The following is a 20,070-nucleotide window of genomic DNA, read 5'->3' on the forward strand; positions in this document are numbered from 1 at the left end:
AGAGCTTCACAATTTTAACCGCAAGAATCATAATAATCATAGCAACATAAAGAAATAAAATTGTTTAAGCAAAATGAGAGAATATCTAAAAGAAAAAAAATTGTTTTAAACAAAGAGAATAGACAAATATTTGCAGCATTTTAAAATGTCATAAAAAGTGTGTCTTAAAATCAAGGAAATACTGTTTTAGTTTTTATTTATTGCTTAATTGTGAATAAAATTATCCCAGTCCAGTATTCATTATTTGACTATTTAAAATAGAACAGGTGGGAATAGGGTGTTCAAAATGATAACTGTAACCCTATAACGTTGAACCAAATTTCTAAAATCGTCTATCAAATGCAATTTATTAATTATTTAGAATCCTTGTTTGATCGCAATGTACATACATATACATGTATCTGCATGGGTATATGACAAGAACAATACAATAATGAAATATGATGCTTCCATTACATATTTAGGCCAGTATCATAGCTAAGGAGTAGACGTGATTGTCCCTGCATCCAACATATACATAATTTCCATTTACTACAGGAGATGAGAACACCTCACCAGGCAGCTGATACGAACACTTCACTTCACCAAAATCTAAATCAAAAACAAAGACTTTTCCTTTCGTTGATACAGCTGTGGCCAAATATTTTACAGTCAATTTCTCACTGTCACATGTTTGTAATGTAATTCTATCAACTTTATTATCTTCAGAACATATCACAACAGGAAACAAAAATGGTGTTGAGAATACTGATGAATCTAGTTCACAAATCCACCTCAGTAAAACTAAATCAGCTGAGCTTTCCAAGCAATATATCTTCTTATCATGGCACCCAAACAGGATCAGGTCTGTATTTTTCTCAGCTTTTGAAGGTTGAGTGCAAAATGAAGAGAAAATATTTCCATCTGCTTGAAAATTCCACAGCTGTAAAGGAAAAACAGGAATTATTTATAGGATTTGAGACTTTCGTGGCGAGTACAATTAATGAAATCTTCTCAGGCAATCAGCCGCGTTAGCTGGTTACCGTAGTACACCAATGTTTTGGGAACAAACTCTGTCCCCATCTTTAGGGTTCTGATATGAACCAGCTAACGCGGCTGATTGCCCAAGAAGATTTTATTAAAGGAATTATTTAATTCTAAAATTTAGAAGTCATACATTGGTGATCAGAAGAATGTATTAAAAATTTCAGTTGGAGAACCTGAAAGAACAGACTGGAAAACTCAGGGTTAGATGAGTGAATAATATTAAGACAAGTTGAGAATTTCAGACTTGCTGATTTCTTCATTAAAAGAACCTCATAGATCACCATCTAGATCTCGAAGAAGTTTCCTCCATGATCAAACCAGCACTACTGGATTCATGCAAGACCATACCTGAGATATGCTGCATATAGCATAGATGGTGTACAGCATTCAACACTATTTTTTTCCATAACCTTGTTATGTTGTTGTCTTAAATGGCAAGAGCTCTGAAAAAATCAGCCTGATAGCACCATTTCATGGGCACACTCACTCAATCTCTATACCATAATCTTTGGCTAATTCTGTCGCAAATTCTGTTCTCAAATTTTTCAATTAACTTGAGCTTTTGCTTTACTCTCAGTACAATTTCCTAATGATTTGTAGCAATTTTACTAAGGATCCCCAAGTGTAGCTGATGCACAGTACAATATAATGACTATAGGACCACACACACCTCTACCATGACCACTGGAACATATCTCCCATTCCAACACTGATACTGACAGTAAACACTTAAAAAGGTATTTTTTTACCATACCTTCTGTAGACCCTTCAAAAACCAACCCTCTTTGCTCCAAAGCAGGCACAGAAACATGCTGAAGGCCTAGTTCAGACATGTTTGCATTTATGTAAAAGAATTTGTTAAGTCATGCTCAGATAATCCACACATGAATAACTGGGAATTTGCTGTATTCTGATGAATACTGGCTAATGCACAGTCAACTAACATTTCTTCACTGAAGGAAATAGGGTTATATGATAATGGAGCTGTTTTACAATAATCTGTAATTGAATTGTCCAAGATCCCTTTTTGACATGGTTTATATCACAACAAGAATTTGTACTGACACTCAGAGTCATACCTCTTTCCCTTCTTCTACTGATAAACAATGGATTATTCCTGAAACTTCAGCAAAAAGAACTGCACTTTCATCTTGTATCACTGCCGGTGATGAAAACACTGGACTGTTGAATTTACACTTCCAAAGGAGGTGACCATCGTTCTCAGCAAGAGAAGAACATGTACCATCCAATGCAGCTGCAAATACAGCTCTGGCAACACAGGGAGAAGAATAGATACTGCCAGCTCCAAGTTCTACTGACCAAATCAAGTGGCCATCCTGCACGGAAGACAAATATCATATTTGTATACTGTACTAATATTACCCAATTTAATAAAAGTTCTCTTTCAATGCAGTACCTCATACCTCCAAAAATATACCACTGTAGATGGAAACCAGATTTGTAAGAATTTCTTATGATTCCAAAGAAACAGGCAACCATATGGCATAATTAAATTAAATAAATTAGTACTACAGATGAATTTTATCTGGAAAAACTCAGATAATTTCTTGACTAAATGATTCTGCTACATGGAGTTAAAACACTCTAGGATATGTGGATCTCTTGTTACCACAACATGGTAGTTCCTAAATTTTAGAGACAACCACTATAAATTAAGGTTAACTGCAAGTATACTGAATAAGCAGCTAAGGACAGTCAACAAAGAATGGCTTCATAGCCTGGGGGGTTCAGCACAGGGGAAACGATCCTTTACCATAAAGTGTTCATAGAACTTTTACAAATGCCACAGAATTGGACGATTCTTTGGGTTCAAATTCATGTACAGTGGCGGGTGCGGGTTTTGCCAGTGTTGAACTTTCAGTTTCTGCAATCAGTCATAGTTATTACAGACACTAATTTTCTCATGAAACTCAGTATGAACATCATGCCATATCTTGGAACTTTATACAGCAGCCAAGCAACATTATCACAAGACAGCAAATCGTGGACTGTAAGGCCAGAGAGCTGGTTACCATAAAACAAATTAAGATATATGGCAAATTCCAAACCGCACACTATTAACTAGAGGTGCAAACTTACAATGAAAACTATATTATGCACATTTCTTAAAGGCAAAGTTATTACAAGAGCTGATAATACTGTACACTGTGAACATCAAGAGTACAAGTTTGTTGTTACATGGCTCATAGATTCATGTCTACTGCGGTCTAGTAACATCCTAACAACTACGATAATTAAAAATTATGGAACAGATCCATGTTTTTTGTATGTTTTATCAGCAGGACTGGAGGTAGTAGCATATTCCATGTGTGATCGGTGTCACACCTGAGTCCAGTGTGCACGCTGGAATTTTGTTATTTACTGGGCGTATACACAATCTATGTTACATCTTAACCATGTCTGCAGAATGCTTACAAAAAAACACACAAAGTAAAGGACAGTGTAAGAGTTGAAGTTTTTACAGTGACTGAATGTAATCCTTCACTTAATAAAATAAAAAAGTGCTATAAGCAGCTTTTATTACTTGTGAAAACATAAAGGTAGAGACTGAGAGATTTAAACTAGGTTTCTCTTTCTAGACTGCATGCATGCCCAAATCACATAAGTTTGGCTATATATAATAAATCCTCAAGACATCAAAGTAACCAACATACCAAAATATTAATGCAATACAGAAACTGGTCATATGATCCCACTACAACTGCAGAACCATTCAAACAAAGTGCTGCAGAACTCTTCACCAGCCCTTTTGTATGAAAACTCCACTTAGTAACACCAGTATGTAAGTCAATGCAGTATACACATCCATTGTAGCTGCCTGCAATGACACACACTCACACCATTATTCAGACATACACAAAGAAATTTAAATTTTAGAAGGCCAGTACATTGTACGTTCCATTGCCACCATTACTAAGAATATGGTAAAAACAAGAGTGTTCACCATAGGCACACCAAGTCAAAACCTTCCTTCTGTGGGAAAATAAATACTTGTGCTTCATTTTCTTCTTCTTCTATGGTGCAACAACCTAAAGTCAAGCCTTAGCCTCCTCCCATATGGGAGGTTTCTATGTCATTGTAGTGTGCACTTATGAGTAATGAGTGACAAGCCCACTGCCTCTGCACAATTTCTATTCAATCCTGATTTGTCTGCTAGAGCCATCTAGTAGAGAATCAGGAGAGACTTGGGTGAGAAATGGCCACTGAATTTTACTAACGTAACATCTCGTTCATGCTCGTAAGGTTTTTTACATGCCGTAAATCTACGACATGGGACCGCCAGCTTTACTTCCCCTCCGAAGGAAGTTGTGCTACAGATTTTTATCACCCTTGAAAATCCATCGACCTCGGCCGGGTTTGAACCCGCGAACCTTGGGTCCAGTGGCAAGCATGCTAACCACTAGTCCACCGAGGGTGACGCGCTTCTTTTTAAACGTCCCTTATTTTTCATTTTTCACAAGGTAATCCACAGGAAATGTAAATCATACCTGCTAGTTTCTATACATGGTAAAAAATGTTTAAAACTTTGTATTCATGAATATATAAACTTTTTTTTTTCCAAGTAGTATTTGAGGTTGTCATGGTGGTGAGTGCAAAGACGGATGTCTTCTGGGTTGTAGTGCCATGTAGTTGGTAGAAGTTCACCGACCTATTAAAGGTCACTGCTGCCTCCATCATCATCACCCTGATGATGAAGGCAGCCATGACCTCGTTGGTAAACTTCTACCAGATTACACAGCTCTGCAACCCAGAAGACAGGCATCTTCACTTTTCTTTCCACTTTTTGTCTGTGACCTACAACATAAAAATAAATTTCTTCTGCACTTAGTTCTGAAGTACCCTGTTAAGTTAAAATCAACATTTTCTTCTTACCTCTTTTGTCTTGCCATGAAGGATATGTTAAGTATCCGTATTTCGCAAACCATAACAGAAAGAGGGCCTCTACACTGTGCACATAAATTACATACTTACCTACAATTCCAAACTTCCCACAAGGAGAGGCACACAAAGAAGACTCAATTCGGTCCATCAAGTTGCACTCTGCAATCAATTCTGCTGTTCTGCTGTCAACGATGGCAAATACATGTGAGTGGGATCCAGTTAGTACTCTCTCATCACCACTGCAAGGACAATGGTGCTTGGTTACTGAATGACAATGTATCAAATGAACATGTTATTTACCTATAAATAAAGTCAAAAATGATTATGCCTTGATAAACTGAAGAGAAGCCACAATGAGCTTTTAACAATATAATATCTCTTTGCTTGGATAGACTAAGAGAAATTACACAGCAAACTATGAGGACCATTTGCACACACAAACTGTAAAATTATGGATAACTACACAGCTGAAATTTGCAGAATGATAAAAGGTCACCTCTGTATTCACAGTTATTAAAATCTACACAATTTAAAGATCTTTTAGCCTACATTCCTTATTTTAGATGGCTTGTGGTATCATCATAAGCATGTGCTAATATCTCAAATAACTTTTGAACTGATAAATATTCATTAAATTTGGTATAAAAGTATTGTCAACAGAGGGCACACCACCTTATAATTAATAATAATGGTGACTGTGCAATTTTGCATGGTGCAACCTCTTTTAAGATGACTTTTTGCAGAATATAACACAGGTAATACGACTCAATAAAATTTTCTCGGCTGAACATCCGAGAAAATTTTATTGAGGGAGGATGGACTTCACCTGAGCCGGTCCTGGAAGCCTCTTATTCACACTCTTCGAGGACTCCGAGAGCGAGCAAGAGTGCACCGCCAGAAACAACCAGACGACTAACATGGCCCTTTTCAGGGCCCTGATCCATTCAACCAAACTCCACCTTTCCCTCTCTACTTTCTCTCCCTCTGTCACACACGCCCACGCACTCCTATTGGTCCACTCCCACGCCTGCTCCCATTGGCTCTGGGCAGGCTACACCATTCACATTCTGGCACTTATAAACCTAGCCTCACACATCCTATTGGCTTATTCATCGCCCTGATGACGGAGGCAGTATGACCTCTGAAACGTTGGTTAACATCGACCAGTCTGCACAGAAATCTTCATACTCACTGCTGTGAAAACCTCAAATTTTACATAAAGACACACCACACAAAAAAAATTATTTTAATAGCTTAACAGTTCCCACATGACAAAGTTGAAAAGAGCAGAAGACCTGTTTATTACTGTCTCGCTATGGTGAAATTTATGTGGTATCACTTGCAAATGCCACAGACATGTCACACAGTGAAATTAATACAGGACATGCAAACTACACATACTCTCACCTCTTTCCTATCTTTTCATTGTGCATCTGCATTAAGTTATAATTCATACTTAACAAACTGATACAAAATGTAATAGAAGAATAGACAAGTCAGGCAGGAAGGAAAGACTGAAGCAATGTACTGCAACCCACCTATGACATAATGTGCTACTATTGTACCTATAATTACTCACATTACAAATGCAGCATTATATAAGTAGCTCATGGTGCTATGTGTATAAGTTAAAAATATAATATTTCAGATTATCCATGCTTCCCAATTGCTTATATTTTTCTGCTTGCATTCACCCTGACAATCAAAAATACATTGTTCTAAATTGTAAACAAATGGACCATGTGATGTAATGAACACAATGTGAACCAACAAACAGAATCATACCTTTTGTATTTAAGGAAACGTGGGGATGCATCCACACATTTTCCTAGGTTGTACTTCCATCTCACTTCAAGCTGAATGTTGTTATGGGTATGAAAGACACAAGCCTCTGTCCATGTTCCAAATCCTTCAGTTTTACCTCGACACCCTGAGACAAGCACAGCATTTTTATTGAAGTCTTCCATCTCAGTACTTCCAATGGCACTAATTTCAACTTGTTCAAACTTTAAACATTTCACTGAGTCACAGCTCTCAAAATTGCTTAACCTCTTTCTGTATTTGTATTCTTCGAGATGCTGTTTTGATGCGACGACAGAACTTCTTCCTAATTCCCTCTGACATGGAGAACTCAAATATGCACAACACTCTTCAAATGTGGAGCCCCCAAGAAGTGATCCAACAAGACTGGTAGGTGCAGATGAACCTGAAACTTCTTCCAGTTCAGACACAAGCTGCAATGCAAGAAATGAATTTCCTCCAGCTCGTAAAAAATTATCATGTGGATTTGGATATGATTCCATACAAAGATGATATGACCACAATGATGCAAACACTTGACAAACATCTTCCAGTCTACTCAGTCTTGTCACGTCTTTCTGAACTTGGTCTTTTAATAAGCACTTCAGCTTGCAATGATCTAGCTTCCCTGCAGAAAGACAAGAAACACACTAAGATAAGAATAATAACAATGAAGGAAGAAAGGTTGTCACAGACAATGGGCAAGATAATACAAAATCTGCATGAGAAACTGTTTAACCTTTCATAATGCATTGGAAAAGTATCAGGTCTGCAGTCATAGTATTACACTGGCTACTTCATATTTGGCTAATGACAAACAGAAATAAAATCTAACATCTAGTGTACAGCTTCTGTAACCAAATGTCACTGCTATCCACTTAACAATTTTAGACATGAAACATCCAAACATGGTCACATCCCCTTTTGTGCAAAGAACACAATAAATTTATATTTTTGTGTGGAAGGTCTGGACTAAAAATTGTCACAGATATTCACTTATCTGTTCTGATCCATTAGTCCCTAATTTACAATAAGTTCACATGAAAACACCATTAAACTCCTCAAAATAGACCACCATGCAAAACATTGGAATATCACATAAATATTGCATACATATAAATTATGCATAGGGCAATGATCTATAACTCGTATTTATTTCAGGGAAAATATCTTGCTATTTATGTAGGCACAATGACACATAGAAATAGATGGGGACTTCAAGTTTACATGAATGTAATCTCATTAGAATCAGCAAATACCTGCTGAACTGGCAACAGCCAAATAGTGTAAGATGAGAATATATAACTTCAGCTTGCAGGTGTGAGCCACATAAAATAATGAGTTCTGAAAGCCTTATATATGGCACACGGTAGGTGGCCACCACTTACTACCTGCCTTTTATGATGCTTTCAGAGCTCACTGAACTACACATTCACCCTGAAGATGGCAAATGCAATGTTTGCCAAAACACTGGCTAATAATCAACATCTGATATGACTCACACCCAAAAATCAAAGTTGTACACTGAGTTCCAGCTGTGAAAACCTAAGACAAAGCGAGAACAGACACAGTCCATTCAGTAATCGAGACTGCGGGTTCAAATCCTGTTCATATGTGCATATAGTAATCCATTGTGCTACGATGACGGTGAACTTCAGTTGACCTAATCTACCACTTATATTAATAACACTGCCCTGAATCAGGCTGTAACACCAAAGAAGTGAAAAGTATCTGGTATCTGTGCAACTCTGATAAATGCTGTGACATGTCAATCAGACTGACTGATATAAATGTAACTCACCATGATGAGAAAGTGGAAAACATTTCAGCTTCATGATCACATCTGGAATGGAAGATGGATGCAGATGTTTCATTAAATAAAACTTCAATGCTCTGAGGAAATGCTGGTCATCTGCCTTGCTTTCCTCTAACTTTACAAATAATCCAAGCTTCTTAATATGTTCTTCCCACACACAGCAACTCTGTTCTATGGACCCATTAGCAGATGCAACTTGCTGTACATTATCCATGCTCACTTTATGACCAAACCTCTTAATAATATTGTCCTTACGCCCAACATAAAACAGTCTCCTGCTGCAACCATCAACCTACAATATTCAATATCAAGTTAATTATAATATTCTACTTAACATACCACATTTTTCATACATGAAAACCAACATGTCCAAACTATTGCTGTAACTGCATTATCAGACTTGGACTGAGTTAATATCTTAAAATTAAGGCAGTATGTACAGAGGTTATCTGCCTGGGTCAGATTTAGTTGGAAATGACTATTATGAGATTCTTCACTGTTTGTTCAACATAATCTCTGCATTATAAATAACGAACAAACATCATGGATCTCAGTCCTTCTTGTGAAACTGGCAGTTGTTCAGCTAGCCAAAAGATTTCCCATTTTCTATGGAACCCAAAGGTATATTAGTTCAAAACAGCCCATCATTGAACCCTATCCCAAGACAGTTGATTCCAGCCCACACCCTTGCACCCTATTTCTTCAAAATCAATTATAATATTATCTTGCCTTTTATGCCTATGCCTCCCAAGCAGTCCCTTTTCTTCAGGTTTTCCAATTAAAATTATCTATGTCACTTTTCATTTTCTCCATGTATTAGTTAGTTCCTGTGAACTCAATATTCTGCAGTGTGAAAGTTGACTATAAAGTTTAAAAAATCTTCAACATATCATCTACTGAACCACAAGCAGTACAAAATTGAATCATAACAATTATTTAAAGAAAACTGTGGGGCACATAGCCTGTATACTTACTTTCACAATATCTCCAGTTGCTCTGTAAAGTGGAAAATGCAAGTTTTGCACAATTTCATTGTCAGTAAGACAAACTCTTTCCACGCTACCTTGAAAAGAAATAACAGATTAATGCTTCACTTTACTGTCATATTTCATAATTTTTTAAGTATGAAATATAAAATTTGTATTCTTAAGGCTAATGACAAAACTATGCAGTATTTTCTAAAGCTAAACAAGAGGAGAGGTGTATTCCACTAGAGTGCTCATGTTTTCTGAACATATTCTTTACTATTTTCATGCCTAGCTGGCCTTAATGTTCTTTTGCTGAAAATCTTAAACATATTCCTGCAGAGTTAATTGCATTACAGGATTGAGATTATGCAGGACACAAACATGAAGCTGAAGCGAGGGCGGGTTACCACTTGGTACCAGCAGCCAGCTATGGTGACAGTGAGAGTACAGTCCACAGCAAAGATATGAAAACCTTATACATAAGCATCCACTGCTTTTATAAAGAATGGACTCAAGTTGAATACCAATGAAATATTTGATTTTAAACAGATTTTGGCAGCCAAATTATGATAAAGATGCAGTTCCATAATGAAAGAGCAACATGACAAACATTACTACAAATTTCACTGTACAAAACAAAATCAGAAATGTCACGGAAGTCACCACTGCTCTCAGAGCATGTTTCCAGTAATTGTAACAACTAAACTATGTTGATTATATTAACACTATGTAAGAATCCAGAGATGCACAAAAATAATTAATATTTTAAACTGAAATCCAGCAAACAGTGCATGAATTACCATAAACATCTTCAAATGGTGAAAATACATTTGCTATCTTCATTTGAGAATGACCTTGTTTTCAGAAAAATACAGAATTGTAGCAAAGTATTTACAAATTGCTGTTAATCCCATCAAAAGAAGTTCATTCATAACTGTATATATCAGGCATTTCACCTAGTGCAAAGGAAAGTAAACAAATGTAAAAAGTGGATGACTCTCACACCTGCCTCCTGATTTAATTAGTAACCATCCTACCAATCTTATTCAGCCTTACCACTTCTCAGTTGTAGATACAGCAGTCAGAATAAATTGAATGAACAAAGAATACACTCACCTATGTACAATTCCCCTTCTCCATTGAAGATTTCTTCACCTAAATTATCCTTGACTTTAAGTAAAGTATGAGACAATGCATTCCCTAGTGGTACGGCATTCTGCTGGTTTGAAACTTGTCTCTCACGGATATTATGATCAAATGACTGTGCTTCATCCTGAAACACTACTTTGTGAACTGTTGCCCAGCATGACACTTCAGTAATTCCATAGATATTAAAGATCTCTGTATTATTTTCTTTTGACTTCCACTGTCTTAACACCTGCTTTGAAGGGCATGATTCACCACCAAGCACTAAAACACGCAATGAAGATTTCTTACAAAGAAGTGTGCTTTGTATCTCTTCCATGGACCATCGCATAACAAATGATGGAGTTGCTTCAAGAACTGTTACTCCATGTTTGGTGTCAGAAAATAATACCTTTAACAGCAGATGTGGTGATGACTTCAAAGTGTGAGTCACTATAAGAAGCAACGCTCCAGTAGACAAAGCCAGAAAAAGTTCAACAACACTTGGGTCAAATGTGAAGGGTGAAGCAAGAAATACCACATCACTTGACTTAACAGACAAAACAGACCTGAAAAATAACATCACAGGACACAATGTGAGATCTGATATTCTCATGGGAAAGAAGATGTTGAAGTTGGTCCTCTCAGTTGTAATGCTGTGTGGATTTGTGGGTAGATATCAATGTTTTGGAGACAGAGACAGTATAGCATGTTCCTCCAAAACACTGGTGTCTATGTACAAGTCCACATGGTGTTAACCCAAAAGACCAACATCGAAAAAAGAGTTTTACAGTAAATTATTGGCTGCAGTATCATACGTAAGATTTCATTTTGGAGGAAAGACATTAAGCAAATTAGCTAAAATTACACATCAAACACTTTTATCAACAACTCTGGTTTTACTTATAGTTCGCGACTGTAATCTTGAGACTGGCGGGGTGAGGAAGTGGGATGAAGGAGGAAAAATAGCGTCAGCATCTTAATGCTTTGGACTTCCTGCATTCCTTGAAAGTCTCAAGATTACAGTCATTCACAGTATATCACCAAATGTGTTTTGGCTCCGTTTGGACCATCATCTGTGGTTTGGCACATATTAGGTTCAAAACACATTTTTAAACACAATAAAATTTTTAAAAAATTCAGCCACGAATATACAGTTAACACTGCCACTTGATAATAAAATCCTTATAAGTCACTATGCCATTTGTTTAAAATGTTAACATTTCCTTTAGGAAATTAAATTAAAAATATATTGTGCACTCAACTGCATCCTTTATATATGTTACATCAGGCTGTAAGCTTCATTCACAATTGTAAATCTTACCACAACCTGTCCATACCCAGTCTACAAATTTCTTTAGTGTGCATACCATCATGCTTAACCATTATGATTCCCGATTCATACACCCTTATCCACTGCCCATGCAGTATGTTGGGTGCACTGATTCACTCACTTATTCAGTGAACAACACATACTACATTGGCAGTGGATAAAATAAATATTTCACATACACTCCCCCTCCGCCAGTCAACTATGGTTATGGTTTATAAAGCCATATTTCTGAAATTCTGACTTACTGAAGACTCTGGATGTTGGGCACAATGCACCTGTGAGGTACTCTAACTATCTTTGGGTGTCCAGTTGTTCCTGATGTCTGGATTGTGTATGCCATTCTCCACTCATCTTGGTTACATCCATCTTCTACAGATGATGAAGTTTCTACATTATTTTCCCAAAGCACAATGGTACATCCATGAATTGAGATATATTTGCGAAATGTCCAACAACTATGTACATCTGATTCAGAAAAGATCCAACGAATGTTCAAGTCTCTCAGAATATCTACATTTCTATTTTGATATTCTGGATTCAAATATGTAAATGCTGAGCCATTACGGAGTATCCTACAGGCAGAAAGTAAGGGTGATATTACATTACAAGTACACAATAAATGTCCATCCCATTTGCTGTGTAGTCCATTTAGATATTATTTTTAACACAGGACACACATCTCTTTACGCAGAAAAATAACACTGTAAATAACAAACTGCTACTCAGAGAAGGACCCAATTAATAACTGACATCTCCTAACCACTTCTTGTGTTCCCTATAGTTAGATATTTCATATGCATTAATTCTTCCTCTCACACAGGTAGCATGACATGGTAGATGTTTTCATTCTAAGATTATATAATCATCTAAATCTTCCTGTCACTCATCTAAAATATAAAATGCATAATAATTCTGTATTATGAATGGAAGGCAGAACCACACATTTCCCTGCAATTCAGCATTGTGTTAAACAGAAATAAGACTGATATGTTTTCTAAATTAAAGAAAGTAGTGCATTATATTTTGTTATATTTATGCAGGTTAATCTTTGCACTATAAGGTGTTGATTTGGACTTCTGCACGTCACTCTTTAAACATGTCTTCAAATATGACATTTTTAAATTGTGATTTCGTAACTGATTAGCTGAGAATAATGTTGAATAACATTCAAAAAAGTACTAATCTTGAAAAACTAGTAATTGCTAGCAAAATTTATTATACTTCCGACCTACGACATTTAACAACGAATTCGTGGTACTCTAAGGATATAAGGTTCTTACGGCAGCGACTATGCAGATGAGTGTATTTTTGGTTGTAGCGTCGTGTAGTATGTTAGAAGTGTACCGACTTTTCTCAAGTACCTGCTGCCTCAGGCAGACACCCATTTTCATACTGCTAGCCTGTGGACCAACAGCTACGACTTACGGTTTAATGTTCAACAAATCAACAGCCAATTACCCAAGAAACACAGTCGGCAGACAAAAAGTCTGGTCCATACAGACACCAACAAACATACACGTAACACGAAACTCTTTCAGAGTTTCATAAACTTTCTCACATTCGCTAAACACATCTTCATATGAAGCAATTGTTGTGCAAGATGCAGTTTTAAAACAAACAGCAGGGTTGGTGGAATACTTTTTTACTGCGCATTCGAATAAATCATACAAAGTTACAGACTTCATCTCAAAATTTCTTTCTTCTCTGTTCATACACCCTACTTCATATTATCAGTGCGGAGCTCATGTACTTTACATGTGTATTTCAATGCTACTTGTTGGTAATGTGAAGTCATGCCTCTTGTGCTACCATCTATCATTAATAGAACAATACACTACGCCGAAGCGGCAGGGGTAACAATAGTGATGTTCACTCGGTAAAATGGTTGCCTACTATAAATCTAAGAACACGAAGGACTTCTTGCTTTGGAAGTCGCAGTTGCTCGATTCAGTACTGGTCAGCTGGAGCATCCTAATTTAAAGCAAAATATAATTAACAATAAAAGTATCTAAATCATATAACACAGTATGTCTGATTATAAGGAACAACCAAAACTTGCACGAAGTGAATATAGTGCATGCCACATACATTGAAGGCTCGAAAATTCACAGATCACTGTAATACAATATCATTGGTATATACTTACGCAATATAGAATCCATTATAGTTTTTGTGTAGTACATAGAACCAGTACCTTCTCTTCATTACATAAAAAATAATCAAAGTATGTTAAAATAGTCACACATACCCTCTGAGTACCACTTTTTTTCTACATCAAAAGCACTGTGACTATATTTTCAAAATCCGTGGCGTAACAGCTCCAGAGAGCCAAAGCCGACTAGTTTGACTGCTGGCCTCACGTTCACATGCCTAAGCAGAGGTGAACGATCATCCAACCAGATACAGAGTGACGTGTGGTCAGCACGACGAACCCCCAGCCATTGCTAGTTTCCATGACCGGATTACGCTACTCATTGTAGCTCCCCAATTTCCTCACGATGCTGGGTTGGCACCGGTCCCATACACTGGTCGAAAGCTCATGAGAAATTTTCTTCTCCCCCGAGACTCGAACCAGCGCGCATTCCGTATCGCCGGTCCGAAGCACGATGCCTCAGACCGCGCGGCTACGGCGCGGAACATATTTACAAAACTGGATACAAGTAACTTATCTTATTAGAGATGCCACATCTTAAAAACAGACCTTTCAAGGCATAACATACCAACTCATATTTTGTATAAGTAACTGATAAACTTTACAAAACAAGAAGTCTTCAGAAGTACATTATTTTTGCAAATAAAATTACTTGCATATAGTCAGATTAAAAAAGGGACTTTTAAACAAGGATGCCAATGAACAATAAATCACAACAAAATAAGATAAATACCTGCTTACAGTGTATTTATAAACATAAATAATACATACCAAAGTCATCTGCCAATATTCTTTGACATTTTATTGCTTGTAATTGATTGGTAAAACCCAATTCATAAAACAAAAACTGAATACAGTTTTATTACCTGTAGATAAAGACAAATTAATTTCCAATATTGATCTTGCTGCATGATTTAACACATTCATACATACCATTCTTTAAGATTTGTCCCAAATAAACGGCTGCCCCGATTAACTGGAATCTACTGTGTGTGTGTACATATACCTAAGGAAGGAAAGAAATTTGCAGGCGGAGCAAATCAAGCAGCTGCAAGCAGAAAACTTTGCTGCAACACAACTAATTGAGAAGCTGAAGGCAATGAAGGATGACAAAAATCAGCAGCCTGTAGCAAAGCCAGAAACAAGCTACAAGAAATCAAGGGTTGACAATCAAGGTTGTATACCGTCCCACGCTACATTGGTGTCAGAAGTGGGATTGTCAACCATGGAGTGTGCAGTGCAAGAAATACTGGGGAGATTGCAGAGGCTGAGCAACGACCACCAACACCTGCAGGACAATCTTGAAGACAAGATGGATGCCAGCCAGAGACAGCTTCAGGACAGCCAGAAACAGCTACGAGACCAGTTTACATGCATCCAGCAACAGCTTCAGGACAATCTTGAAGACAAGATGGATGCCAGCCAGAAACAGCTACAAGAAAATCTAGGCGCACAGTTTTCGAAAGAAATAAGCGCCCTGAGGTGCAGTCAGGTGGAATTAGAGGAAAGGATCACCGACGATCTCGGACAAAAGTTAGAGGCCACGCGGCGCGAGTTCGAGACACGGCTGCGGCGGTGGAACCAACCAACCAAAGAAGCTAACTGAGGGCAGAGGCCTGCGCAAGCGCAAGCATCGTCCCTACCTAGGTGAAACCATTCCTGCGCACAAGACGCATTGCTGGAAATGGTAAACGGTCGTAATATAAGAACGGAAATTTTGCTAACGCTAACGGGGTTTCGTCGTGGCGGGAGCCTCGACCATTCAAACTGGGATTTGTTGCTGCTGATGGGAGGTTATCCTGTCAGGCAAGTTGTCGAAGGAATTTGGTTGGTTGGGTCTCTGGGGTATGAACCCAGAGAGGTAGGGGCCGTTTCGGCTGAAGGCCTCTGCGGCATGGGGGGAAGATCACTTCAGCTGATGGCCTCCATGATCGGGGGGAAGGGTGGCGGGCCGTGCCCCTATTAAGTTATACCCTGGCATTCGCCTTACAACTGAGGAAAGCACGAAAAACCTCAGTCAGGGTAGCCGAGTAGTCTAACCACTCGTTGTGCTGACTTGGCCGTCTTTTGGGGATGGCTTCGGCTGGCCTGCTGAACATCAGTCGCCCTCGGTTGCCCTTGGGTGAACTCTGGCAGCCCTCATTCGGCACGAGTGTCTTCCGAGTTGCCGAACTAAGGGGTTCCCCACACCAGCTAACCTCGAGTCAAACCTCTCAGTTAGTGCTCTGATGTGGTCGGCAAAGAAAGGGACCCCCAGATCCTCATGTATTTGCCTGTTACTAACGTACCAGGGCGCGTTAGTAACAATTCGAAGACACTTGGATTGCAGAACTTGCAGCTTCTGGACGTGGCTGTGGGCAGCTGACCTCCAGATCGGGCATGCGTAATCCATTATGGGACGGATGAGCTGCTTATAGAGTAGTACACCGTTCCTGATTGACAGGCCACTTCTCCTATTGATAAGCGGGCCTAGCACACCTAATCGTTGCGCTGCCTTCTTTCCCACTTGGTTGACGTGCGCCGACCAAGTAAGCCCGGCGTCAAGGGTGACCCCCAGATACTGTGCTGTTTTGACCCATTGGATCGGCTGTCCGAGGAACTGCACTGCTCGGGGCTGTTGGATGTGTCTTCTCGCGGAAATGAAGAGAACCGCGGTGCTCTTCGAGACGTTGATAGCAATCCTCCAGGCCCTGAGCCAGAGCTCAAGTCTACTGAGGTAGGTCTCCAGATACCTGACGAGAAGCGTTGGGCTACGGGACGTGACTACTAGAGCCGTGTCGTCCGCGTATTGTGCTAACTCGACGTGGCGGGACGGTGTGGGTATGTCGTTGACATACAGACTGAAGAGCACAGGGGAGAGAATTCCGCCCTGCACAACTCCAGCCCGCATGGTACGACGTGTGGACGTGGCCGACTGGAAGGATGTCTGGAATGTCCGGTCAGCGAGGTAGGAAGAGATGGTTTTTACCAAGTACGACGGGAAGTTGAGGACGGTCAGTTTGTATAGGAGGCCTTGGACCCAGACTGTGTCGAAGGCTTTGGCCACGTCCAGGAAAACCGCGCCGGTTAGCCGCTTCTCATCAAGGTTTCTGTTGACCCTTTCGACGAGGCGAGCCAGCTGTAACGATGTGCTGTGTCTGGGTCGAAACCCAAACTGCTCGTCGCGCAGCAGCCCGCGTTCACTGACTTCGTGTAGGACCCTCGTTAGTAGGATTTTCTCGCAGAGTTTGCCGACCGTGTCGAGAAGACTGATGGGTCTATAGGAAGAAGGTAGCGTGGGGTCCTTCCCCGGCTTCAGTATGGACACCACTCGAGCGTGTTTCCATGCCGAGGGGAAGTGTTGCCTGCGAAGGACCGCGTTGAACACTTTCGTGAGAAAGGTTACCGCGCGTCGTGGGAGATGTCTCAGGACCCTGTTCGGTATACCGTTGGGGCCCGGAGCCTTGCCAAGCTTGAGTCCCTTGATGGCCTGGGCGACCTCCGATGGACTGGTTAATTTTGGTTCATTTACAGGGGCATACTCGTATGCTCGCATCGCCTCGTTAACCATGTCAATTGTAGTCAGGTCCGACGGGTAGTCTACCGGCTGGAACTGGACCTCAAGGCTGTCGGCTAGGGCTTCTGCCTTCTCGGGGTTCGAGAGAGCCAGTCCTCCCATCACTAAGAAGGGGGGCGACGGAGTGGGGACTCGCATCACCCGCTTGGTCATTTTCCAAAGCGACTGGTCCTCGCAGTCCAAGGATTCGAGCGTGTCGCTCCACTGTTCGTTTCTCCACTCGTTGAGCCAATAGGTCACCGACCTCTGGAGTCGATTGACCTGGGTCTTAAGAGCGGGGTCTCTTGTGACCTGCCATCGCCTCCTCAGCCGGTTCTTCAGGCGTATTTCATCTCGAATACTAGCGGGTAGAAGCGGTCGCCTGTCAATGCGGGGTCGAAGCTTGGGAGCGGACGCTGCTGTGGCTTCCAGGATAGCACTGGTCAGCTCCTCGACGCACTTGTCAATTTCTTCCTCGTCGTTTACCACGGGGTTCCCCGGTAGTCTGCTTTCGAGGCAAGCCTGGAATGCAGCCCAGTCCATTCTCGCGAAGTCCGGGCGATCAGGCAGGTTTTGAAAGGACGATCGGCACGTGGTGTCGACGAGGACGGGCAGGTGATCTGAGCTGAGTGCGGGGCAGACAGTCAGGTGCACCGGTAGGACGAAGTCCTTGATGAGGACAATATCAAGGACGTCAGGTGTGGCGTTGTGTGTGTAGGGAGCCGTGGTTGGAGAATCCGGCCCGTAGATGAAGCAGGAATTTCTGTTGGCGTAATCACGCAGGAGCGAGCCCCTAGTAGAGATAAGGCTAGAATTCCAGTCCGTGTGTTTCGCGTTGAGGTCACCAGCCAAGAGGACCGGGAAACCCCCGCTCAAGCACTCGGTCAGGTCCGACTCTATCCATGGCCGGGTGGGTGCGAGGTATGCCGCCACTAGCTTGACTTTCCTGGTTGCCAGTACCAGGTGAATGGCGGTTGCTTCTAGTTGTTGTAGACCCGATACCGGCACAGGGTAATGATCAATGCCCCTGCGGACAAGGATCGCTGTGCCACCCCCTAGCGTCGGGCGGTCCGTACGGTGGCAAACGTAGTTCGCGAACCTCAAGGCCCGACCCGACGTGAGGTGCGTCTCGTTCAGGAGGCAAACATCGACTCCGTAGTCACCGAGGAACTGCTCCAGCTCCAGCTTCCTGTCGCGGACACCGTCGGCGTTCCAGTAAGCCAGCCGCAAGGCCTTGCTACCGTGTCCTCTAGGCCGTGCAGTCATTGTCGGCCATGAAGAGGAGAACGGTTTTGAGGAGGGCTCGCGGACGAGACCCCCCGGGGGGGAGTGAATGGATCGCGGCGAGGAGACGTCGTGTCAACTCAATGCAGACCCGTGGTGAGAGGGTTTCCAGGATATCTGAGATGTCCTGGAGCGGTGATTGACCCTTGGGTGGGGTGGGGTCAGTCTTCTTGAGAGCAGGTGCTGTGGGATTTGCCACCGGCGCCACAGGACGAGCGGGCTTGGCACGGCCGCCCTTGGGGATAGTCTGCCGCTCAGTCCGTACAATGGCGGTGGCACCAACCAACCAAAAAAGCTAACTGAGGGCGGAGGCCTGCGCAAGCGCAAGCATCGTCCCTACCTAGGTGAAACCATTCCTGCGCACAAGGCGCATTGCTGGAAATGGTAAACAGTCTTAATATAAGAAACGGAAATTTTGCTATCGCTAACAGGGTTACGTCGTGGCGGGAGCCTCGACCATTCAAACTGGGATCCGTTGCTGCTGATGGGAGGTCATCCCGTCAGGCAAGTTGTCCAAAGGAATTTGGTTGGTTGGATCTCCGGGGTTTGAACCCAGAGAGGGAGGGGCCGTTTCGGCTGAAGGCCGCTGCGGCATGGGGGGAAGATCACTTCAGCTGATGGCCTCCGTGATCGGGGTGGGGGTGGCGGGCCGTGCCCCTATTAAGTTATACCCTGGCATTCGCCTTACAACTGAGGAAAAGCACGGAAAACCTCAGTCAGGGTAGCCGAGTAGTCTAACCACTCGTTGTGCCGACTTGGCCGTCTTTTGGGGACGGCCTCGGCTGGCCTGCTGAACATCGGTCGCCCTCGGTTGCCCTTGGGCGACCTCTGGCAGCCCTCGTTCGACACGAGTCCCACTGGACACAACCAAAAAGCTAACTGAGGGCGGAGGCCTGCGCAAGCGCAAGCATCGTCCCTACCTCTCTCCAGGCTGTGCCGGTGGGGGTCTCGTCCGTTGTCGCCGCATCCACTCACTCCGTCTCCTCGCCCAACCAACCAACCAAGCAACCAAAGAAGCTAACTGAGGGCAGAGGCCTGCGCAAGCGCAAGCATCGTCCCTACCTAGGTGAAACCATTCCTGCGCACAAGACGCATTGCTGGAAATGGTAAACGGTCGTAATATAAGAA

The 20,070-nt window shown here is 41.5% G+C and overlaps 1 protein-coding gene across 2 annotated transcripts; it reads right to left on the reverse strand.

The window, feature by feature from the left end:
• Nucleotides 1-328: 328 nt before the first annotated feature.
• On the reverse strand, nt 329-13,766 carry Aasdh (Aminoadipate-semialdehyde dehydrogenase). 2 transcript variants are annotated; one of them, XM_022061064.2, is made up of 10 exons: nt 13,430-13,766; nt 12,217-12,543; nt 10,630-11,207; nt 9,520-9,608; nt 8,531-8,837; nt 6,715-7,357; nt 5,020-5,168; nt 3,702-3,865; nt 2,106-2,363; nt 329-922 (listed from the first exon to the last, which is right to left on the reverse strand). In XM_022061064.2, exons 1-10 carry the CDS (start codon nt 13,681-13,683, stop codon nt 461-463), a joined length of 3,231 nt encoding a protein of 1,076 aa, XP_021916756.2. In that variant the 5' UTR covers nt 13,684-13,766; the 3' UTR covers nt 329-460. The 2 variants fall into 2 exon arrangements, with proteins under 2 accessions (XP_021916756.2, XP_087204235.1); XM_087348109.1 differs by lacking the exon at nt 13,430-13,766 and adding an exon at nt 13,252-13,396.
• Nucleotides 13,767-20,070: the final 6,304 nt, after the last annotated feature.

Source organism: Zootermopsis nevadensis, unplaced genomic scaffold, assembly GCF_977971745.1.
Source record: "Zootermopsis nevadensis isolate Lab colony 2312 unplaced genomic scaffold, Znev_1.0 Znev_ptg000012l, whole genome shotgun sequence".
NCBI lineage: Eukaryota > Metazoa > Arthropoda > Insecta > Blattodea > Termopsidae > Zootermopsis > Zootermopsis nevadensis.